Source organism: Bos javanicus, chromosome 23 (genome assembly GCF_032452875.1).
Source record: "Bos javanicus breed banteng chromosome 23, ARS-OSU_banteng_1.0, whole genome shotgun sequence".
In the NCBI taxonomy this organism is placed as follows: Eukaryota; Metazoa; Chordata; class Mammalia; order Artiodactyla; family Bovidae; genus Bos; species Bos javanicus.
The window spans coordinates 9,014,390-9,038,851 of NC_083890.1; the positions used below are offsets into that span (position 1 = coordinate 9,014,390).

Below are 24,462 nucleotides of genomic sequence, written 5' to 3' on the forward strand. Positions count from 1 at the left end.
AAATGAAAATGCTATCAAACTGTGTGGGATGCAGCCAAGGCAGGGCTGAGAGGGAATTTTTTTAAAAATTTCTTATTTTTATATTGGGGTATAGCCGCTTAACACTGTTTTCATGATTTCCGGTGAACAGCGAAGGCATTCAGCCATACTTATCCAGCTCACTCTTTTTTTTTTTTTTGGCCGGGAGAAATATCAACAACTTTGTTTATTTATTTATTTATCTTTTTTTTTTTAATTTAATTTCATTTAACTTTACAATATTGTATTGGTTTTGCCATATATCAAAATGAATCTGCTACAGGTATACATGTGTTCCCCATCCTGAACCCTCCTTCCTCCTCCCTCCCCAGCTCACTCTTAACTCCTAAACTACAGCCGTAGATTTTGAATCCCTGAATACTCTTTTCCAAGTCCCAGGCAGACACGTCAGTTGATCTCGTCAGTTTCGTGTTCTCCTGCATCCCCAAAGCCCCGCGTCCGCCAGGGCGGCTGGGTGTTCTCGAGGCTCACTCCACTCCGTGCTTTATTCCCTTTGCCTTTTTTTTGTTGTTGTTCGGTTTCCTGGATGCCCGTCTTCCTCTTTTTTGACTTGCTCATTTATTTGGTAGAGCACATCCTCCAGTCACTTCCTGATAAAAGGGTGTGTGGGAGGTAAAATTTAAGACTCTGCATGTCTAAAAATATCTTTATTCTCTTTTTATACTTGACTGATTTTTGGTCTGCTATAGAATTCTAGGTTGGAAATCATTTCACTTTTGAATTTTGAAAGTACTGCTTTTTTGTCTTATAGCTTCCAGAAATGAAAGCCGTAAGACTTTGTGAAAATCTTGAAATAATTGAAAATTTGATGCACTCAATCCTTTGTATGCAAACTATTTTTTCTCTCTGGAAAATATATTGTCTTTATCCCATGTGTTTAGAAATTTCATTGTGCCATGAGGGGAATGGGTCTTTCTAAAAATTATTCTTTGTACTGGATTTAGGATGGACTATTTAAACTGGAAGTTCACATTCTTCAGTTCTAGGAAAATTTCTTAAGTTATTTCTTTGATAATTTTCTCCTCTTTCTTTTCTCTGGAACTTTTGGTTCTCTAATTTTCTTATCTTTTCTCTGGAATTTCCCCATCTCTTCTTTTGGTTCCACGTTCTGCAAGGTTTACACAGCTTTATCATCAAGCTCTTTGTTTATATTTATATTTCTACCATCATATGTTTAATTTCCAAAAGCTTTACACTGATGTAGTTTTTTCTAATCCTGTTCTTGTGTGATAATAGGTTTCTTCAGTTGAGGTTTTATTTGGTTTCTTATTTGTGCTCCTTTGAGTCACTTTATTTTGTTCTGTATTCTCTCTTTTCGTGTTTGCTTTCCTCAGATGTATCAGGATCCTTGGTTGTCATTTTTGTTTAAGCTTCCTCGTGGCTCAGATGGTAAAGAATCTGCCTGCGATGAAGGAGACTTGGGTTTGATCCCTGGGTTGGGAAGGTCCCCTGGAGAAGGGCACGGCAACCCACTCCAGTGTTCTTGCCTGGAGAATCCCATGGACAGAGGAGCCTGGTGGGCTACAGTCCATGCATCACAAAGAGTTGGACACGACTGAGCATCCGAGCACTCCTGCCTGGGTGCAGGAATGAGAGTCTTCTGGCTGCCCTGGATGTGACTGGGGACTTGGTGGCCTGTCGCTGCCTTGTATAGAATTTGTATTGGGTCCTCGTTTCCAGCTCCTCCTCATGCCTGGGCTCCTGTGCCACCAGGGGCCTCTAATCCCTGAGCCTTCCCTGATCAGTTGGCCTCTTCTTCTCTGGCTGCAGGGATTCTTTCTTTCAGCTTTGCTAATTTCTCTACTTTTCATCGTCTAAAAACACCGCCATTTTATGTTCACTGTTATTTTTCTCCTATTCTTTTTGTTTTTACCCTCATTTTAATGAGGATTGAGCAGAAATAAAAATACACATTCAGTGTTTCCCAGTTAACTAAAATTGTTTTGGGTTTTTTTGTATGATTGTTTCATGTCTGCGAGTTTTGTCTTTCTCCAGAGATCACCGGCTTCTCTTACAATGAAAGTGGCTTCCCTTTTCTCTCTCCTTTCAACAGTTCAGTATGTGAAAAGCATTTTAGTAAGGATGTGTCAAATTCATTTGAGTGAGATGAAGTTTTTGTAAAATTAGATGGACTTTGGACAGTGTTTCCTTGTGTTGGAAAACTACCAGTCCTTTCTGAGGTTTAGAGATAAGTTTGCCTCTGTAAGGATGACCAAAAGAGGGAAACAGCGAACGCCTTTGGCAGAAAAAGGCTGATGAGACAAACTCCTGTTTAGACCATGATTTAATGAGGACCTGATGGAGAGCTGCCGAGAGCCTCTCTTCCCCCCTCAAATTCATTGCCATTGCTTCCTCTTCAAAGAACCGGTGATGGAGCAGGCCCTGTCCTGCCTTTGTGCTCAGAGTCTGACTTCCTGAGAACTAATGCAGGAGGAGACGCATCATGGTCCAAGTTGTTTTGTCTCAACAGTCAAGGTCGAGAGCCTGAATAAACTGGAAGGAACACGCATTAGAAGTCAGACATGGGATTTTCTTTCCATTCCACATTAATTAGCTGTATGACAATCAGTAAGGCATTTGGATTTCAGTTTTCTTACCTATAAGATGGAAATAATGTGCTGATACTTTGCTACACCATAATGTGGTTGTAAGGGTTGAACAAGGGCATGTCAGCATTTGAGTGTTGTCATTTAAACTAGTCATGTAACCACAGCATTTCACACCATCATGTGCTGTGCTGTGCCTGGTCTCTCCGTCGTGTCTGGCTCTTTGCGATCCCATGAACTGTAGCCCACCAGGCTGCTCTGTCCATGGGGATTCTCCAGGCAAGAACACTGGAGTAGGTTGCTGTGCCCTCCTGCAGAGGATCTTCCCAACCCAGGGATCGAACCCAGGTCTCCCACACTGCGCACAGATTCTTTTCATCTGAGCCACTAGGTAAGCCCAAGAATAGTGGAGTGGGTAGCCTAGACCATCATGTCTACCTACTGACTGACTAGACATCTACACGTGGGAGTCAAATTCATTTCAGCCTCAACTAAACCCAAAACAAAACTCCCTGTGCCTGCCCCCCAGCACACACTGTCACAGTCACAAAGCAAATCAACACTACTTTTCCTCCTTAATTTACTGTCTCATTAGCCACCCCTCTCCCCATTTAGTCACCAGATCCTGTCTTTTCTACTGAATCTTCTTTTTTCTCCATCTGCCCTGCCACGCCCTTTGTTCAGGTCCTCACTTCATGCCCAAATCACTAACTTGGAAGTTAGTCTGGTCTCCATCATTTCTGTAAATGCTTAGCATAATGATTTTTCCCCAATTGAGATGTATTTCAGACCATCACAACAGTATGGTAAATAACAGATTTATTAGGTTCCCATCTAGGTTACTTCCCAGCTGTCAACAGAAAGATTTTTCTAAAATACACATCTAATCATTCCCTGCTTGAAACTTTGCAGTGGCACATAGGAGCCTTCATGGCTTGGCTCTGCCTACCTGTCCATCCACGCATTCACTATCATGCTCCAGCCACTCAAAATAATTGGTAATTGCATTTGCCCCAGTTTGCTGGGACTACTAAGGAGACCTTGAATTTGAGTTTCCTCTTTTTTTTTTTTTTTACTATAGTTGCTTTAAAATTCTGTGTTAGTTTCTACTGTACAGCAAAGTGAATCAGGTGTGTGTGTGTGTGTGTGTGTCCCCTCTTTTGGACTTCCTTTCCATTTAGATCACCACAGAGCATTGAATAGAGTACCTGATGGCTGTTTCCTCTTTGCTGCTTCTGCCTGGCTGATTGTCTAAGCTTTAAAGGCTCAGCTCAAATGTCTTCCTTTTCTGCAGGGCCTCCCTTATTCCCATTTCCCCATCAGCTACACTTTGCATACTTTCCAGAATGTCACGCACTGTGTTGTCATTTGTTTACTTGTGTGACTTCCTCACTCTCCTCTAGGGTGGAGACTATGTAGCACTCTGGCCTGTGCCAGATGGGGCCTGAACATATATGCAGTTGAACTGGATTGGACCCTGCCTGCCCGTTGAGATACCATTACTTGTCTCTGTAAAGTAAGCAGTTAGGTGACTGGACCACATGAAGCAGGCTTGCTGCCAGCTAAGAGCCACTGAACGGGGCACCATTTGATCCTGATCCCACAGAGCAGTCACAGGTGAAGGTGGTCTGGCCACTTTGGTTTCAACTTACAGTTTTTCTATCTCTGTTTTATGTAAAAACATCTCAAATGCAGTATTTTTACATGTCCCATCAAGAGATTGTGGCCATTTCTAATGGATATGAGGTAGCAGGTTTGTCATGTTTCATGGAGATCATGTCACACTGGGGTCGCAGGTTCCGTTCAGTTCAGTCGCTCAGTCGTGTCCGACTCTTTGCGACCCCATGAATCGCAGCACGCCAGGCCTCCCTGTCCATCACCAACTCCCGGAGTTCACTCAGATTCACGTCCATCGAGTCAGTGAAGCCATCTAGCCATCTCATCCTCTGTCGTCCCCTTCTCCTCCTGCCCCCAATCCCTCCCAGCATCAGAGTCTTTTCCAGTGAGTCAACTCTTCGCATGAGGTGGCCAAAGTACTGGAGTTTCAGCTTTAGCATCATTCCTTCCAAAGAAATCCCAGGGCTGATCTCCTTCAGAATGGACTGGTTGGATCTCCTTGCAGTCCAAGGGACTCTCAAGAGTCTTCTCCGACACCACAGTTCAAAAGCATCAATTCTTCGGCTCTCAGCTTTCTTCACAGTCCAACTCTCACATCCATACATGACTACTGGAAAAACCATAGCCTTGACTAGACGAACCTTTGTTGGCAAAGTAATGTCTCTGCTTTTGAATATGCTATCTAGGTTGGTCATAACTTTTCTTCCAAGGAGTAAGCGTCTTAATTTCATGGCTGCAGTCACCATCTGCAGTGATTTTGGAGCCCAAAAAATAAAGTCTGACACTGTTTCCACTGTTTCCCCATCTATTTCCCATGAAGTGATGGGACCAGATGCCATGATCTTTGTTTTCTGAATGTTGAGCTTTAAGCCAACTTTTTCACTCTCCACTTTCACTTTCATCAAGAGGCTTTTTAGTTCTCTTCACTTTCTGCCGTAACGGTCGCAGGTTAGGAAAAACCAAATGTTAGAAGTTGCAAACTGGTGGCCCTTGGGCAGTTCTTGTACACTGCTGTGCTCTCAGAAACATGAAGGATTCCCTTAAAGGGCTTAAAATATGTAGCATGGAAGCACAGCATAAAGGGTTTTCCCTGTGGTTTAAGGTCAAGTCTGATGAATGCTGTGGTGAGAGTGCACTGGGTGTTTAGGACTCTCCTGCACCGTTTTTAGGTTTTGTTCTTGTTTTTCCCTTGGTTCTCATAGTGCACTGTGTCCTGCTCTTGTCTGTTAGTGAGTGGCCCTTTGGTACTGCTTTAGAAAAACCTCATAGAACAGCTGCGGTAGAGAGGAAGACCTAGATTGTAAATAGCTCTTTTCTTGGGCTTCCAAAAAGGAAGAAACTTGGGTGGAGGGGGATGTTACTACCATCCTGTCTGAAGCTAAGACTCCAAACAGAGAGCTGACAGTTCTCCATTTTCATTTAGGTTTTATTTAATGTATTCCCCATTCCTTCAAATTTCTAGATAGGCATTTAGAGGAAATGCTTAGAGAAAAAGGAGGGGTAAAGGTCTTACCAAGTTGGGAAAGCTGCAGCTTCTTGCAGGAAATTCCTTATCTCTCTGCCTTGTCTTTTCTCATTGTTTTGAGATAGTTTTACTGCTGGAATGGGCTATCCAGACTTAACCACCTCTAAACCAGAGACGTGGAGGGAAAAGTTAGAAAATGACAGAGGAATTGCTCAGTTCTGCCTTGTCATTAAAAGCAAGGGCCATTTAAGTGTCAGGGGTTTTTGTTTTGTTTTTCGGGTTTTTTTGGCTGCACTGGGTCTTTGTTTCAGGGTGTGGACGGTGCATGGGCTTAGTTGCCTCCGTGGCATGTGGAATCTTAGTTCCCTGACCAGGGATTGAACCCAATCCCCTGTGTTGGAAGGCGGATTCTTAACCATTGGACCACCAGGGAGGTCCCTAAACATTAGTGTTAAGGTTACTTTGGGACCTGAATTGAGAAAGTTGAAAAGGTAGCAGCTTGCTAATCTGATACTAGGAGCCAACAGATCTGATGTCCCAGCTGCTCTAACCTGTGTGAGGATTTCCTCTTTCCCAGCTCCTCTTATTTATTCCAGTCGCCTTGCTATTGTGTGCAGCGTTGTGTGACTACATCTTCACTTCATCTTGCCGTCCGCTTAGATCACAAGTCCCTGTTGGCCAAAGACCAAGAATGCCTTAAAGGAGAGTTTTGGATCAGCCACTGATTTGGCTTATAATTTGGGGCAAATAATTTGTTTCTGGATTTCAGTGTCACCTATTTTGTAATAGAAAAATGATGATGTTTTGTTTTGTGGGGCAAATTGACTCTAAATATGAAAAGTCTACCTCCTAAATTTTCTAGATCTGTTTCACTTTCCAACATTCTATTCATTGTCAGGCATCGGTTTATAATTTTTGGTTTAGGAAATGAGTTGTAAATGTGACATAGATAATTGCTTTTAGCTCTGTTTGAAAGATGCTACAGGAATCCAAGCTTAATGGAGGATGAGGACCCCAGGAAGTCCCTCAAGTTCCTGACCTTGTCACGAGTTTCCTTAACTGACAATGAACAAATAACTTAGCTATCAGAGTACACATGTCCTCTCTTTTCACTTAAAATTTATCTTGAGCTTTTAAGCCAAATACCTATATACTTATAAAAGTGACTCATTTACATATACAACCATTTATTGTTACTATTTTGATTTTCTGCTCTTCTTTTCTCTGTACGTGGCTTCCTTCCCATCATTTAAAAATATTATAAAAACACCACTACGTGAATGCCTTCTCATCACTGTGTTCTGAATAGTGTGGCAGAATGTAGGGAAGAACCTGGAAGTCCTCCTCACACGCTACAGTGCCTCCCCACCCTGCCTCCTCTCCCAGAGGCAGACAGCCGTGCTCGGCGAGCGCTCTCTGCATTGCCATCCGTGGGGGGGGCGCGGGTGTGTGTGTGTGTCTCTCTCTCTGTCTGTGTAAAACGAGGCCTCGTCTTTTATATATTATACAATGACTTGGCGAGCGCTCTCTGCATTGCCATCCGTGGGGGGGTGTGTGTGCGTGTCTCTCTCTGTCTGTGTAAAATGAGGCCTCGTCTTTTATATATTATACAATGACTTGGTGAGCACTCTCTGCATTGCCATCTGTGGGTGTGTGTGTGTGTGTGTCTCTCTCTGTCTGTGTAAAATGAGGCCTCGTCTTTTATATATTATACAATGACTTGATGAGCGCTCTCTGCATTGCCGTCTGTGGGTGTGTGTGTGTGTGTCTCTCTCTCTGTCTGTGTAAAATGAGGCCTTGTCTTTTATATATTATACAATGATTTGGTGAGCACTCTCTGCATTGCCATCCGTGGGTGGGTGGGTGGGTGTGTGTCTGTGTCTGTGTAAAATGAGGCCTTGTCTTTTATATATTATGCAATGACTTGGCGAGCACTCTCTGCATTGCCATCCGTGGGTGGGTGGGTGGGTGTGTGTCTGTGTCTGTGTAAAATGAGGCCTCGTCTTTTATATATTATACAGTGACTTGGTGAGCACTCTCTGCATTGCCATCCGTGGGTGTGTGTGCGTGTGTGTCTGTGTCTGTGTAAAATGAGGCCTTGTCTTTTATATATTATACAATGATTTGGTGAGCACTCTCTGCATTGCCATCCGTGGGTGGGTGGGTGGGTGTGTGTCTGTGTCTGTGTAAAATGAGGCCTCGTCTTTTATATATTATACAGTGACTTGGTGAGCACTCTCTGCATTGCCATCCGGGGTGTGTGTGCGTGTGTGTCTGTGTCTGTGTAAAATGAGGCCTCCTCTTTTATATATTATACAGTGACTTTTTTTTCCACTTCACAGTAACACAGTGCATCTTACAAAATCTTTCCTTGTCAGGACACATAGTCCAACTTGTTTTCTTGTCTTTCCTTTGTTGTTGTTAACTGTTAAGTAATAATTTATTTTGTGGGTGTACCTGGTGTTTAACTGCCCATCCATAGGTGGTCATTAAGTGTGTAGTTCTTACTCTGCAGTGAAGCATCCTGTACAAGGGTGTGTGTCTGTGCACGTGTACGAGTGTTTCTGTTGGATAGCTGCCTGGAAGTGGAGATGCGGGCCCAGAGTGAATGCCTATTTTTGGTTTTGGTGGATGCTGCCAAATTGTATTCCTGGAGGAATTCACCAGTTTAAACTCATACCAGTTGAATTTAAGACTTTGTTTCCCTGATCTTCACAAGCGTTTTATAATGTCATTATTTTTGTCAGGCTGATAGGCAAAAAGAAGTATGTGATTATTTTAGTTTGCATTCTTCTACATTGCGTTTCTGTAGATCTAGGCTTTCTGATTTCTGCCTTTTAGGAATCCCTCAGTGTTGCCAGTTGCTTGATAACATTTTTTTTTTTTCCCTTGGGTTGAATCTATCGGTTATCTGTGGTATAGGGTAGAAATTGTTTCACTTCACACAACTTTAGATAGGAGATGGAGTGAGCTTGTGTACCCAATCCACTATCCTGATAAATCTCTCATATATATTTTTCCTCTATAGTATTTACAGTGTTGTTTCTTCTTTTCTCCTTAGCATTATATTGTATTCTCTGTTCTTACTAGATAGCAGTATAAATGGTACTTAATTCTATATGTCTACACCTTAATTATTATTTCTCTATTGATGGACTTTTGGACTGTTTCTAATATTTTATTGTTATAAATAATGCTGCTTCCAACATCTGCGTGTCAAGTCTCTGTGCCCAGATGGTTTTACTGGTGATTCTTTATCATTTTAGTGCTCTATGTCAGTGATTCCTGGATATAGAAATAGGTAGATAGCTGCCCAGGTGATCTGTGACTTAAATCTAACACTGATATACCCAATAATGAGAGCACAAAAATCAAAAACTTTAGACCAGCCTCACTTAGGAATGCAGATGTGAAAATCCTAATCCTGAGTAAAATGCTCTCAAGTAAAATTCATTGACATGACCCTAATGGATAAGTGGCAAATAAGGTTTATTTCAGGAATGAAAGAATGACTCAGTATTAAGGAAGCTATTGATAACATTTTAGTTGGTTCATTGTGAAAAACTATGATTTTATCCATAGAGGTAAAAGCATTTAAACAGTATTTCTAATACATTTTTAAAAGGAAGAAAAAAAATAAGATACTTCCTTTACATGTTATGGAGTGTCTACCTCAGGTCAACTGTCAACAGCATTAGAGGCGTTCTCATCAAAAGCAAGGACAAAACAAGGCTGCCCTCTGCTACTTAATGTTAGAAGTTCTGGCCAGTGTAGCAAGGTATGAAACAGGGGTCATAATTAAGACTTCAGGGATTAAATGAGGTGACATTTCAACCTTCTTAGTGTGGTATTTTTGATTCAAATAAGGTGCTCATTCCAGTACTCTTGCCTGGAAAATCCCATGGACGGAGGAGCCTGGTAGGCTGCAGTCCATGGGGGTCGCCAAGAGTCAGACACAACTGAGCGACGTCACTTTCACTTTTCACTTTCATGCATTGGAAAAGGAATTGGCAACCCACTCCAGTGTTCTTGCCTGGAGAATCTCAGGGTCGGGGGAGCCTGGTGGGCTGCCGTCTATGGGGTCGCACAGAGTCAGACACGACTGAAGCGACTTAGCAGTAGTAGCAAGGTGCTCATTGTAGATTCTGTTGTTATTCTTTTTATTACCAATAAGACATATTCACAAAGGAAAGGCAAAATTGTCCCTTGCATCTTAACACATGTATCTGGGTGCTTTTATGAACATGGGTCCTTTGATTTTGGTCCTTGTGGTCGAATGATCCTGATAATCTGTCTGGTCTATGCTGAGGTCTCTCCAGCCTTCAGTCACCAGCCTTAGAGGGGAGTGCCCATACCTATAACTGACAAGTGGTTTCATTCAGTGTTATTTTTGATGACCTTTCAAAGAGCATTTCTTACAAGCCTGACAGTTTTCAGAGGCACAAGTCCCAGACTGAGTGAATAAAGAAGTTACCAGTGAGGAGAAAGACACAGGAAAACAAGCTCTGGAATGATGACAGTGCTGTCCTGGCACTTGACCCCTTACAGGAAGCTGCTGGTGTGCCCTCAGTGCCGTGTGCTCCTGCAGTGGGGCACATGCCACGTGCTCCTGCAGCGGGACACATGCCGTGTGTTTCTGCAGCGGGGCATGCGCCACGTGCTCCTGCAGTGGGGCACGCGCCGTGTGCTTCTGCAGCGGGGCACACGCCGCGTGCTCCTGCAGTGGGGAACACGCCGTGTGTTTCTGCAGTGGGGCATACGCTGTGTGTTTCTGTGGGCATGGCTGCCGTCCTGTATCAGGAGTCATATGGAAGTGACCTGTTGGGTTAAACACCACACTGGATTTTTCCCAAAGATTTGGTTTGTGACTTCAGTCTTTCTTTTTCCTTGTAGCATTTGGAGAGGGCCAAATGTGAACTGTGTTGACAGCACTGGGTACACACCTCTGCACCATGCTGCTTTGAATGGCCATAAGTAAGTATTAATGTGCTATGTTCCTGCCCCACTCTTCAAAACTCAGGCCTCAGGTTGTCTTTTTTTCTTTTTTTCCTTCCTTTAAAGATGTACTAAGCAGGGATGCTGAAAAACAGAGGAAAACTAAATTTAGTCTGTCCAGAATTCTTGAGTCTCTGTTTAGTGTATACTTTAAACCTCGTTTCCTAACCCTTGCTCCAAAATAACGTTAAAAGCTTCTTTTCCCCTCTGAAATGGATCAGCGCCACACAGTGATCTGAATATGACGCTCACATTCGGGGATGCTAGATCGTAATGCGGCTGGATAATCTACCAGGTGACCAGCCTCTTTATAAGCTGAAAAGAAATCGAGTGGTCGGGAGAATCTTTCTGTTTATCTTTCTGCTTGACACTCTTTCCTCATAAAAGTAGCCTTGTACACAACAAGAACCATTCTTGAGGGGAAAATACACCAATAATATGGCCTATTTAATTCTCTTAAGTACAGAGAAGTTCTTCGGATTTGTTATGTGGGATTTGTGTGGAAGCTTTTCTGGAGGTGTGCTCTGGCGGCCTGAGGCAGGCCCTGCCCTTCAGTGAAGGGGACCGGGCAGGCCCAGGGCAGGGGCAGGCCCCACGGGGGAGTGCAGGCGCAGTGGGTAGATTTGCTGGAAGATGGAAACCGAAAACCGGAGTGTAGCAAAAGAGAGGGCGCCGGCGAGAGTTTGAGGCCTAATATGAGAGAAGATAAGCTGTAGCAGTTTAGTTTTTAGAAAAAACAGTTTATTGGGACCGTTTAGACTTTTCTGAGCAGGGAGCCGAGCCTTGCCACCTTGTGGTATTCTCTATCACTTTGGCAGTACTTGGCCCAGCCTAAGTGTCCACTGGGCTTCCCTGGTGGCTCAGGAGTAAAGATTCCTCCTGCCAATGCAGGAGACTTGGATTCGATCCCGGAATCGGAAACATCCCCTAGAGGAGGAAATGGCAACCCACTCCACTATTCTTGCCTGGGAAATCCCCTGGACAGAGAAGCCTCAGTGGCTACAGTCCATAGAGTCACAAAAGAGTCAGACATTACTTAGTGACTAAACAATGACAACAACAAAATGACTCCAGTATGCTTTTCTAAAGTGAAGTAAAAGTCGCTCAGTTCTGACCAACTCTTTGCGACCCCATGGACTATACAGTATATGAAATTCTCCAGGTCAGAATACTGGAGTGGGTAGCCATGCCCTTCTCCAGGGGATCTTCCCAACCCAGGAATCAAACCGGGGTCTCCTGCATTGCAGGTGGATTCTTTATCAGCTGAGCTATCAGGGAAGGCCCTAAGATATGTTGAATGTGATTATTTTCTGTAGTGCGGTCTTTTCTGTAACCATCTTAAACAAAGCTAACAGATAATCTGTAGAGACTTCCTCCCCCTTAAATAGTGGGGTGAAAGTGAAAGTGAAGTCGCTCACTCGTGTCCAACTCTTTGGGACCCCATGGACTGTAGCCTATCAGGCTCCTCCATCCATGGGATTTTCCAGGCAAGAGTGCTGGAGTGGATTGCCATTTCCTTCTCAAGGGGACCTTCCCGACCCAGGAATCGAACCCGGGTCTCTCGCATTGTAGACAGACGCTTTACCGTCTGAGCCACCAGGGAAGCCAAATAGTGGGGTAGCCAGAGTTAAAGTGGATCTTGGACTTAAATGACTGTAGCTTGTTAGCCAAGTTCACCTCCATATTCTGTGTTTATTTACAGTGGGGATTTTCTTGGACCTCATGTGCATGGGGATAATTATACATTTTTATCTGCTTAATTAGTGGTGTCACCAAGAAGGAAGCCAAGTCCTCCTTCCTGGATGTACCAAGTGACGCCATGCGTGTCTTCTGCTTGCAGAAGTGTCTGTTTACGTTTGCAACCACTCTGAGTCGCTCTGCCCGTCTTATTTCCAGCTCCCACTTCACCAAATGCTTTGAATAATGTGGTGAATCATGATATTTGTTTTGTGTACTACTTTTATGTAAGTTCTGTCCCTGAATGCTGTTTCAACATCACAAACAAGGAAACCAGACTTTTTCAAGATAATGGAAAATAAATGGATTATCTAGAAAATAGCTAAACCAGGAGGTGAAGAGACAGTTGGGGTGTGGTTCAAGATGACTCAGCCGCTTGTCAACAGCTGTTCAAGTAGTCAGGGAATTAAAAGGAAGAATCAGGTGATAAGCTCAGGTAGAGATGGGAGCCAGGTGAGCTCCTCTCTGTGAATGGGCTTCCTGCTACACAGACATGCAGAGCTGCTGATAGGAAAGACTTGTGGGTTCTGCAACTCACAGTCGATTTTTGCCTTTTAGGGATGTGGTCGAGGTTCTTCTGAGGAACGACGCGCTGACCAACGTGGCTGACTCTAAAGGCTGTTATCCGCTGCACTTGGCAGCCTGGAAAGGAGACGCCCAGATAGTGCGATTGCTCATCCATCAAGGGCCCTCACACACCAAAGTCAATGAACAGGTTGGAAGGAAGGGACGCTTTCTCCACACAGCTCCAGCCAGACCTTGGCAGCCACCTCAGGCCCACAGCTCAGATCTAAGGGAACCAGCTCTTCCCTGGCCTAAGAGTAATTCCCCTCTTCCCAATGCCACTCTTTTTAGTGAATCAGAGAGACCTTGTACCATGAAGGGTGTATTTCCTATGCAGATTTGGAATAGTACTGTAACAGCACAAGGCTGGAAATAATGCACATCCTGCACACTTGCCCAGGGCTCATTTTAAACTGGGTTCCTGCCATCAGCATGGCAGTGCAGCTTGAGCTGCTAAACAAAACACTCCAGCGCGTGTCAGGACTGTGGAGACCATGTTGTTTTGTGTGTATCAGAACTCTCAGAAGTGGAGGCATGCATGCTGTTAGCTGAAAAACGAAGACATTTAAGTGGAGGCCAGAGGTGACACAGCGGAATGAAGATCATTTCAGTGATGTCCTCTAATGTTCACTTAAGACTGACCATTCTTAAATTAACACGTGATGCAGTATTATTAACCAAAGTACAGATTTTGTTCATTTTCACAAAGTTTTATGCTAGTGTCCATTATTTGTCTTCATACCTTATTCAAGAGTCCATAGTGTATTTCGTTACATGAAGTAGCTTCGGCTGCCGGCAACAAATGCTGGTAGATTTTCTTTTCATTCTTATTCTGTTAAAAATATTTTCTAATTTTCCTTGTTATGGCATCTTAGATAAACCCATCATTTAAAAGTGGACATTTAATTTCCAAATACATGGGGGTTTTTAAGTAAAAAAAAAACAACAAAAAAAACACATTCTTTGACAAAGCAGAGTATTCTTAAAAAATAAAAAAGGCAGCTTTTGAGCAGAAACCCCATACACTGGCCATGGATTCAGGTGCCCTTAGACTGTACCTCCTCTTCTTTATATGTAGTCCTTTGGGAAAGTTATATTTGAATTATGAAGTTCTAGACCAGCCTTTCATGAAGTGTAACTCCCTACAGTTTGGGTCTGAGATGGTGTCGATTTGCGAGGAGATGGGCCCTCTCTCTATGACGAGCCATTCTCCTCTTTCTCTCTCTGCTCTGAGCTGAAGTAGGTGCTTGAATGAGAGAGATCCTGCCCATTCTCAATAAATTTAGGATTCTTTTCCTAATGACGTTGATGAGAGGAGGTTGTTCAGTGGCCTCTGGGATTAGATCAGGCTTATTCCTCAAAAAAACCAGGAAACCATTCTTGAAGTCCCTCCGGCAGCAGGACCATGTGCATTCTCAGTGAGCTGTTCAGAGCAGAGCGGGCTCTGGAGTCACCGAGAGGTTCGAGAAGACTGCTGTGGTGCTCCCAGCCCTCTCCATTTGGAGGAAGAGAGTGTGTGTAGCTGTTCATCAGCTTCCCTTCCCCCTGCAGGCTGTATTTTCTGGATAGGTGAGCAACAGACATTCCAGATTGTGGATGAGGATGTTTGCTTTATAACATTAGGAAGGAAAATCATCTCTTTAAGCCTGCCTCTTACCTAAATGCAGTTTTACTCCTCCTAGCTAACATGGTGGTGATTGCTCTTACCTGGGGGAAATATTTTAAAGAGGTTTGCTATTAACCAATATCCCTCAAAGTTGAAAAATCACACACTAAAGTCCTCTTAAATGAAGAAATTTTCAGCCACCATTCCTAATCCTGTCTCTGCTCACTTTTGCCTTGGAGCACAGCTGCTTGGGTTTTTGAGCCTCTGGAGTGTGCTAGCTTGTCCTGCTCACAGCCACCTCCCGCCTGGAGTGTCTGTTGATAGGTGGCACCCCGGCCCCGTGCTTTGCATATCTGGCAGGCAGGTGGGTGGGGCAGGGGCTGGGCACAACCTCTGCAAGAGCTGGAAGAAACTAATGTACCTAGGCAGTGGTTACAAGTACTTCACTGGTTTATTAAAAACCATTAATGTTGCTCCAGTTGGAAGCTTGGTCAAGAGGGGTGATGACAGATGACCTGAAGGTTGTGTTCTTCCGTTAACTTCCTTTTGAGGCGCCCAGAGGACAGATCCGAGTTGGTGTAGTGTTGGGGCCCCTCAGGGCTGTGCATTGCATTGATATATTTCATCCATTTTATCATCACATTTTCTTTTCCTCTCCTTTTTATAGAATGCTCTTGAGATCAAAGAACTCAAAAAGTACGGCCCCTTTGACCCTTATATCAATGCCAAGGTGTGTACTTTGCTGCCAGGATTTTTCTGCATCATTTCTCCAAGCTGCACTTTCTGTTCTGTCCTCTCTAGCTTCCACTCTTGTCCGCTCAGACTCTTCTTCATCATCCTGACGTTTGTCTGCTTCTGTCCATCTGCTTCTGGCTTGCCTGGTAATGGGAAAACACAGCTTCAGTGGGTTTTGGTTTGTTTTGAAAACCCATACCAGTTCTGGAAAGGTTGGGTGTTTTTTCTGGAATGTCTGAAAAGCTTCAAAGTGGCAGAAATGGGGAAAGAGAAGGGACCATGTATAGCCATAATTTACTACCATGATTTCTAAAATCATTTAAATTCAAAAAAGAAAAATGCAATTAAAAGATGTCAGAAAATGATTTAATTGTACTTTCTAGATTAATTTTTTTAAGTTTGCTTTTTATATTTCTTTTGAGATGGAACCTGGTTTTCTGTAGCTCGTGGTGAAGATGTGGCCGAGGGGCATGGGTGACTGTTTTACCCGTAAAAGCTGCTGGTGTGGTTTCCCTCTCTTTCTTTGAGTTTGCGCCTGAATCTTTATTTAAAGCCTAAGTCTCTTCTCCCTAGCCATAGCTTCTCTCTCTGCTTGGACACTCTTGGCTCTTAGAACAGCTCAGAAGTAGGAAATTAAGTTGCAAGGCCAAGCAGGGCACTGGCCTTGAGTCTCCCTCCCTGAGGCTGGGACAGATAACGGGCTGGTGTAGTGATGAACATCCAGCCGCGGGCCTCTACTGCCTCTGGAGGCAGAGCTTGTGGGTTGGGTGATGATGTTAGCCTCTCTTCTCTGCACTCTCACCTGCTGTTTTTGACTCAAGTTTTTGTTCAGATGAGGTTTTTCACTTTGGCAACAATCTGGAGTCTGGTTGAGTCACTGCATTGTTCATATCAGCTCCCTTTCACTTGCTCTGAGTTCAGCAGCTGCTGGGAAGGGATGCGTGAGGTCCTTCTGTGTGTTTTCAAATGCAAGACAGATATTTCATGGTTTTCACTAAGAGACACTGATTTAGCAAATGAGCTCCCTATGGGCTGGACCTCAGCAGGCTCTATGGGAGATTGCCCTCAGCTCTTGGGCCCTAATGGTGGAGAAGCAGTTTGATCTGGGGTGGTAAAACATGGTAGCTTTTGTTCTTGCCCACTCTTTCAATTCTGTTTCTAATCTTCCAGAGGGGAGGGTACTCTGTCTTCTTTTTATTGGAAGTAGTGTGGCATAGTGGAAAACCCTCATTGATCAAGGTCTTTCAAGTCAGATCCAAGTTTGAATTCTGTGGTGCCACTTACTGGTGTTGACTTGAACAAGTTACTTTATTTCTCTGAGCTTTAGTTTCTTCTTCTGTAAAATGGGGTTTACCATCTAATTGGCTGTATTATTGGAGTTCAAATAAGATCATGTACATGAAGTAAAAATATCTGATCAGTAGTAGTATTTGAGATTCTGATTTTAAGAGGTAGACATCATGTGGCATTTCTGAAAGGCCATTTTGGAATTTGTTCTTTGTTACTAGTTGGGGGGCACTTAATGCAACATTGCTCCATTGGTCCGGTCAAGGTTTTGTTTTGCGGGGAGGCACCTTGAAGTGATTGTTTCCCACTTGGTGGTTGGTTAGTTAGCTTATAAAGCTCTGATTAAAGGGGAAGACTTTGGTTCTTAAAAGCAGATTTTCCTATCCCTTGATTTTACACACGTAAAAGAAACTTAGTCTAAATGGAATAAGAACTTCTCTCTTTGTAAATAGTCTTCCCTCAGTATTCATGAGGATGTTGGTTCTAGGACCCGTGAGGATACTGTACTCAAGTTCTTATAATAAAATGGTGTAGTGTTTGCATGTAACCTACTTCTGTCCTGTACACCGTAAATCCTCTCTAGATTACTTATAATACCTAACAGTACAACGTAATACAATAATAATGCTGTATAAATAGTTGCCACATGGGGACTTTGCTAGCAATCCAGTGGCTAAGACTCTGCCTTTCCAATGCAAGGGGTGTGCGACAGTCCCTAGTTGGGGAGCAAAGATCCCATGTGCTGTGGGGTGTGGCTGAAAAAAGACTAGTTGCTATGTGGAAAATTAAAGTTTTGCTTTTTGGAACTTCTGGACTCCCTCCCTGCCCTGAATATTTTTGACCCATGGTTGGTTGACTCCTCCGATGAAGAACTCGTGGATGGGAGGGCCAACTGTGTTACCCTTTGCCTCTGCCCCACCCACCAACCCCTCAAAGGCCAAACGATGTAAACTCCATTAAAGGATAAAGCTGTTTGGGTTGTGCTAGAATGCAGACTCTTCTCGGGCTGATAAGATTCTAACCTCCCTAGGTTTTATTCCTGACTCAGTGGGTTTTTATTGACCTGGTGTGTCTAAGAATTGTTTTTGCTAAAGTACATTTGTATGCTGAGTCCTGTCAGGCACCGGTAGACACAAGAAGTTGTAGATGCCCTTCCTGGGAGCAGAGGGAGTTTTCATGAGCTTTTATTTTCCTCTTCACTCTACAGAGCCTTTCCTGTTTTGGCAAGTCCACATAAACCAGTCCAAATGTATGTCATCCTTAGCGAAGGTGAAACTATTAAAATTGTTTACTTACTCCCTTTTAAGACAATTTTGACTTAGTCTAAATAGCATAAGATGAGCAGTAGTCAAATTAATTTTATGGAAGATCTGTTTTTTTCCAGACACTTAAAAGTAATCCACAGTTTTAGAGCTGGAAGAGATCTGGACGTTCTCTAGACCAATTGTCTCCAGCAGTTCATCAGTTTGTCTGGGTGCATCAGAATCACCAGCAAGCTCTTATAACACTTTTTTATTTTGAAAAAATTTCTAGTGTACAAAAAGTCACAAGAATAATGCAGTGAGCTGCGTTACACTCTTCTGCTAGATTCACCAGTTGTTGACACTCTGTGGCATTGTGCGTGCTTACACCGTCTTTCATCTCGTGTGCACACTCTTGTGCTCTCATGTGTATGTGTGTGTACATATATATATATATATATATATATATGTAATATATGTGATTGTTGTAGTTGATGATGAATTATTTGAGATTCCCTGGATTGGGAAGATCTCCTGGAGAAGGAAGTGGCAACCCGCTCCAGTATTCTTGCCTGGAAAATCCCATGGATGGAGGAGCCTGGTAGGCTACAATCTGTGGGGTCACAAAGAGTCGGACACGACTGAGCGACTTCACTTCCAGCTTCCATTTGAGAGTAAGTCATAAATTTCATGACCCTTTAATCCCAAATTCTTCAGCATATATCTCCTCTAAGAATAAGGACAAGTGTTCTTGCCTGGAGAATCCCAGGGATGGGGGAGCCTGGTGGGCTGCTGTCTATGGGGTCACACAGAGTCGGACACGACTGAAGCGATTTAGCAGCAGCAGCAGCAGCACTTGGTATAACCAGAATACAAATATCAAATTCAGAAAATTCAGCATTGATACAATACCATTATCTAATATGAAATCAATGCTTAGATTTCACCAAGTGTCTCAGTAATGTCCTTTAGAGCGATTTCTTTTTCTGGTCCAAGATACAGTCCAGGATCATACATAATCTGGAACAGTTATCCTCAGCCTTTCTAGTCCTTCATGACATTGACATTTTTGAAGAGCATAGGCCAGTAGTTTTGTAGACTGTCCCTCACTTGGCGTTTGGCTGTAGTTCCTTGTGCTTGGGTTCAGGGTGTACATTCTTGGCAGTAACACCACAAGACTGGTGTTCTGTCCTTCCTTTTCAGTGCATCACATCACAGGGCACATGATGGCAGTTTGTTTTGTTCTTGATCGTGATGAATGATTGCCTGGTTAATTTGGTGTCTGCTAGGTTGATAACCTATTTAATACTAGTTTTCCTGGGCTTCACCCTCAAGGTGCTACCTTGTCAGTCCTGGGGTGGGGCTCAGTATTAGTTCCCTTTAAGCTTTCATGTAATTCTAAAACAAAGCTTATTTAAGAACCACTGATCTAGGCTGACTTTCCACCAGAGCAGGATTTCTCTTTTCTCATCTAAAAAGTGGGCCTTATTTGTTTCTCTTCATAGTAAACAGAATCACTCTTGGCAGCCCCCTTTTGGATTCCATTGATGTGGGGTTTTTGTGCTTGTTGATGTATGTGTTCCTAAACCTTCCATCTGCTGGACAGAGTAGTGCCTTAAGAGCTTTGCAGAATAAGTCTGACTCCTCTTCCACATGGTCCACATGGTGGACTTTGTCCTCATACTTTCCCCCTGTCTTCTAAACCTCTGTAGACTCACTTCATCCTTTTGTTACAACGTGGCTATGTTTCCAGGGCCTGTACCATCGTGAGACCTGGGAGCTGTAGCCCCAGTGTCTCTAACTTAGATCTGTCATCAGTGGACAAGAGTGCGGTTGGACTGTGATCCAAGCACTGAGAGGTGATGGTTTTGAATAGTTCCCAGAGAGAAAAGGCCATGGAAATGTTTCTAGATGGTTTTCTGCTGGTTGTATTGTGTGTGTGTGTGTGTGTGTGTGTGTGTGTGTGTGTGTGTGTGTGTGTGTATAAAACACATAAGTAATGGATTTATGCATTGAGTGGGGTCTCTAAGTGTAAAGGGTACTGGGATTTTTTAAAGTAATGACCTAGCCAAAAAAATGAAAGTGGACCTCAAGATAAACAGGAATGGAGAGTTTGTGCCAAGTCTTTGAGGAGAATTTGGGTATTTCATCTCAGTCCCCTTGCTTAGTCCAGATTTCCTGGGGTGCCCCCCCAAGGTGTGGCTTGCAAGGTGTGAAAAAGAAAGATTCCAGGTGGTTGGGAGTCTGTACCCTCCTTGGAGTCCCCCCCGCCCCTTTTTGTGGTCCATGAATCCAAAACTTAGTGACTTCTTGCCCTGAAAATTGTCAGGCTCCAAGGGGAAGCGGTATGGCCTGTGTTCAATAGTCAAGATATGTGGTCACCACAGACATAAACTCAAGAGTACTGTTGTTACCAGACCATTTCTGGCAAGACTGAAACATAAACAAGATGCTTCCTACACTCAAAATAAACTGCAGAGTGGTGGTTAGGCCATTTTTAACGTAGACAGGCAAGACAGTTTGCCTGGTGGGGATCGAGACTGTACCTTTAGTGAGACAGCTGTGTGGTAGCTGCTTTAGTTCTGCAGAAACCCAGAGAAGGCTTTTTTCCCCCTCTGCTAGATAGTTCAGAGTTTTATGGTTCTTCAGGCCCTAATGACATGCTTTTTACATATTATTCTGGTTGTTGAGAGACAACTTGGATATAAAAGAGACAGCAGTGTCTATTTAGAGTAAATGAGTTTTTCTGGACTGGAGTTTTAATAAAAATAAGCTGAGTTTCTTGGCCCTTGCTGTCATGCTAACCTTGAGATATAAAATGCAGAGAGTCTTCTTAAACTTCCTGGGGTTGCAGCTCTGCCCCAGGATCCCTGTACAGGAAGCTCCTGTGAGTTTTCATTGCTGTGGTGGTCCTTGCTTCTTCTTAGCAAGTGAAGTGACAGCTCTAAGTTTTATTCATGCCATAGCCTAATAGGAAATAGGCGCCTGGGTGGCCTGAATGGTGTGTTTGACACAGGAGCCCCAAGGATTTACCTCTGGCCCAGCATTTCTCCTGCTCTCTAGACTTCCGGGTTGACATGGAATTGGCCCCTTGGACGCAATTGTATCACAGGAGACCATTGCTAACTGGCTGTGTTCTGTGGCCAGGGAAGTCTTGTTTGTACCTTCTCAGCAGCAGCTCTCCTAGAGCTGTGTTGGAGCTCAGTGCTGCTCCCTGTGTTTATCTGTGTGCATTTATCTTTGCATGTGGCTCCTGCTACCACCCTTTCTGTCCTTGTTTCATTTTTAAAAAATTCTTTGCTGTCATTCTGGCCTTTGGGGGCCCTGCTCCTAGTAGCTCTGGATCTTTCTGATACACTTGGAGTAGCTGGAAAAAATGATGCAGTCAAATGCCAGATCAAAAACAGATGGATTTGCATGCATGTTTGGGTAACTCCTAGTTTATTGCTTTGAATATATTAATAGATTTAAATCTTTTGTGGAAACATTTAATTTTTACCTTTTGACCACTGAAAGGTGCATAATATTGATCTGAAGGACACACACCCCTGGAAGCTTTGTTTCCCCCAAATGGCAGAAGTCTCCTGGATAAATTCAGGAATCTCAAAATCCTGTGAGAGAATTATCATTTTTGTTCATGCCTCTAAAAAAGGAGAGGTCATGGAAATTTCTCTCTGTCTACTCTAGTTATACATTGTCAATAGTAGTAAAAGAAAGAGCAATGATTAACATTTTGCTTCTGGTGATTGATAAAGCACAAACTTGTCCTGTTTTATCTCAGGTTCTGCCTTTAGTCTGAAACAAAATTGGCATGTGGCTGTGAATTTGAATTAATGGCAGTGTTCCAATCTTGAATATTTTGCACCTCTCACACAAAATATTCCAGTGTCTGATTGTATCTTTCTTACCTAAGAAATCCTTCCCTGCACAGCTGCAGATCCTGCATGCAGTGGTTGGGGCAGAATTCCGGAGCAGGCTCAGGGCAGCCTTTGGGTCCTATATTTCTCTGAGACTGCGCTCAGGCACCTCCATCCCTTGGCAGTGGCTGTTGGCTGATATGTTGAAAGTGATTTGGGTGCTCTGCTCTGCTACTTTCATTGTTGGCCGATTGATTTGCATGTAAGAAGCTACGCAGATGACAAGCTCATTCCAAAAAGCTTGTGTGCGAGGCAATGGATGGTCAGTAGATCCAAAATCAGGACCACGGGTTGGCGCAATAGAAATTGTAAAACCAGTCGAAGTTTAAAATGAGTCAATGGCAGTGATATCACGGGCGTTCATCTGTGCCAGGGCTGCTCCCCACTGCGTGCCGTGTTCCCAAGGTGGCTCTCTGTGCCGTCTGGAGACATGTTCACATGGCATAGAGGAGACTGCCAAGGCTAAGGAGCCGACTGCTCCCCTCTGGCGGTAACTGAGGCTGATCAGAGCAGTTGGCCTTGCTGGCAGCAGAGTCTGTCTGGATTCTGACGTAGTTCTACTAGTCCCCGAGTATTGCTGCTGTTTTTCTCATTTAAATTTCAGTGGTTTTACATGTGATTATCCCAGTGTGTGCCCGTCTGCCTGCTGGCCACCTTTCTGATGGTCATCCGCCTGTTAACTCTTTAGAACAATGACAACGAGACGGCCCTGCACTGCGCAGCGCAGTACGGCCACACCGAGGTGGTGAAGGTCCTCTTAGAGGAGCTGACTGACCCCACCATGCGCAACAACAAGTTCGAGACGCCTCTGGACCTGGCCGCACTCTACGGGAGGCTGGAGGTGGTGAAGATGCTCCTCAACGCCCACCCTAACCTCCTGAGCTGCAACACTAAGAAGCACACCCCTCTGCACCTGGCAGCGAGGAATGGCCACAAAGCCGTGGTGCAGGTCCTCCTGGACGCCGGCATGGATAGCAGCTACCAGGTAGCACGGCGGGTGGCCCTCCCAGGCCCGGGGACCTAGTCCTGTTGGAGAAGGCACGAGCTCCGTGCTGCTGGGCTGTGTTCCTGTTTAGCACGGTTCACATCACCTTGTCAGATGCTTCCAGCTGCTGACTCATTGTAACACGAAACTTTAGAGACAAACTCCTCCAGTGAGTCTGTTATTTTTCGTTTCTTTTCAGGGGTAATGCTACTGCTGAGTCACTTCAGTCGTGTCCGACTCTGTGCGACCCCATAGACGGCAGCCCACCAGGCTCCCCCGTCCCTAATACATGGCGTTATACCCTGAAAAGATGTGCTTACGGACGCCCTCTTGAAATTAGAAAGCTTTCATTATCTTCCTCTACCTGTGCTCCCGCTGCCACCATTCGCACCTCCACAGTCCCATCATCTTGGTGTTGCCGGCAGGACACAGCCTCCCCTTTGCTGGTAGCTTTCTCCCTCAGGATGGCCATACCTTAGGCTTGGCAGCCACCAGAACACAATGGAAGTTACCGCGCTTCCACCCCCTTGTCCTTTTCTTCTCATCATTCGTTCCTCCCAGGAAGGTGGGGTTTTGGGGAGTGTCACTGGTGGGTGGCTCCGAGGGTGACTCTGCAGTTATTCGTGTGTGGCCTCCTGGTGGCGCATCAAACACCCTCTACCAAGTGTGGGCCACGATTGTGGTTTTGGAATCCAGACCCGAAAAGTGGGAAAGATAATGACAGAGAACTTCGTGTGGTTTATTTTATTTTCCGTCCCTTCTCGTCTGTGTCCCGTTTGTCATGTGAAGCCATGCCAAACCTGAGTCACTGTCTGATGACATCCTGCTCTGCGCTCTCGTTTGCTTTCCAGACGGAGAAGGGCAGTGCTTTGCATGAGGCTGCTTTGTTTGGCAAGACCGATGTGGTGCAAATCCTGCTGGCTGCAGGTGAGAGGTCGGCAGTGCTCTTGTCTGTACAGCATGCCGGGGTGGAGATCGCTCCCCTCTAGGATCTCGAGGGGGATTTTTGCCGGCTGCCTTTGAACTCAATGTGTATATCTCCACTAGTTGATTGCAAATGTATGAATTGTTTTTGAATAGCTGGATAAAATGGCTTTGGATGAAAATGTTGGTTGTGCCTCTTGGGAGCATTAGGTGTCCTGGAGTTTGACCCTCGCTTGAAAATCCTCACTCCCCGGGTCCACCTGGTGTGCCTTTCTAGGAATTGATGTCAACATAAAGGATAACCGAGGATTGACCGCACTGGACACCGTCCGGGAGCTGCCATCTCAGAAGAGCCAGCAGATAGCGGCACTTATCGAAGGTATGGGTCCATCTTCGGCCAGAGGACCAGCTGGGTGAACCAAGACATTGGTATTTGGTACAGCTTTATTTTTGTTTCTGTTTTTCGATGTAGATCACATGACTGGAAAAAGAAGTGCAAAAGAGGTAGACAAAACCCTTACACCCCAGCCACCTCTCATCTCCAACCTGGACTCTATATCCCAGAAGTCTCAGGGTGAGTCAGCCCTTCTTTGCCTATAGAGGGGTCTCAGCTTGAAAAAGGTTGAATATTGAATGTTCTTTAGCAGAATGGAAAAACTTTGATCTTTGATTTAAATTATAATTTGGAGGATTGGGAGTACTTAATAAGTTCATATTCAAATTCATTTTTTCCCAGCTACTATATGAAGCTTTCTTGGGCAAAGCTTAGGCCATAACTGTGGGATGTCTTCTTTCATACCTTAT

The 24,462-nt window shown here is 44.2% G+C and overlaps 1 protein-coding gene across 9 annotated transcripts in view; it reads left to right on the top strand.

Moving 5' to 3' along the window:
* Window positions 1-24,462, top strand: part of ANKS1A (ankyrin repeat and sterile alpha motif domain containing 1A) — a 170,419-nt gene that overhangs the window by 60,436 nt on the left and 85,521 nt on the right. For 5 of the 9 annotated variants that reach the window (XM_061399027.1, XM_061399028.1, XM_061399030.1 and 2 more), the window contains exons 2-8: window positions 10,561-10,641; window positions 12,958-13,114; window positions 15,237-15,299; window positions 22,438-22,734; window positions 23,586-23,661; window positions 23,936-24,037; window positions 24,131-24,232. In XM_061399027.1, the coding sequence (XP_061255011.1) occupies window positions 10,561-10,641; window positions 12,958-13,114; window positions 15,237-15,299; window positions 22,438-22,734; window positions 23,586-23,661; window positions 23,936-24,037; window positions 24,131-24,232 (878 nt within the window). Of the gene's footprint in view, window positions 1-10,558; window positions 10,642-12,957; window positions 13,115-15,236; window positions 15,300-22,437; window positions 22,735-23,585; window positions 23,662-23,935; window positions 24,038-24,130; window positions 24,233-24,462 lie in introns of those variants that run through there. The other 4 variants (XM_061399029.1, XM_061399033.1, XM_061399034.1 and 1 more) reach the window with 2 other exon arrangements.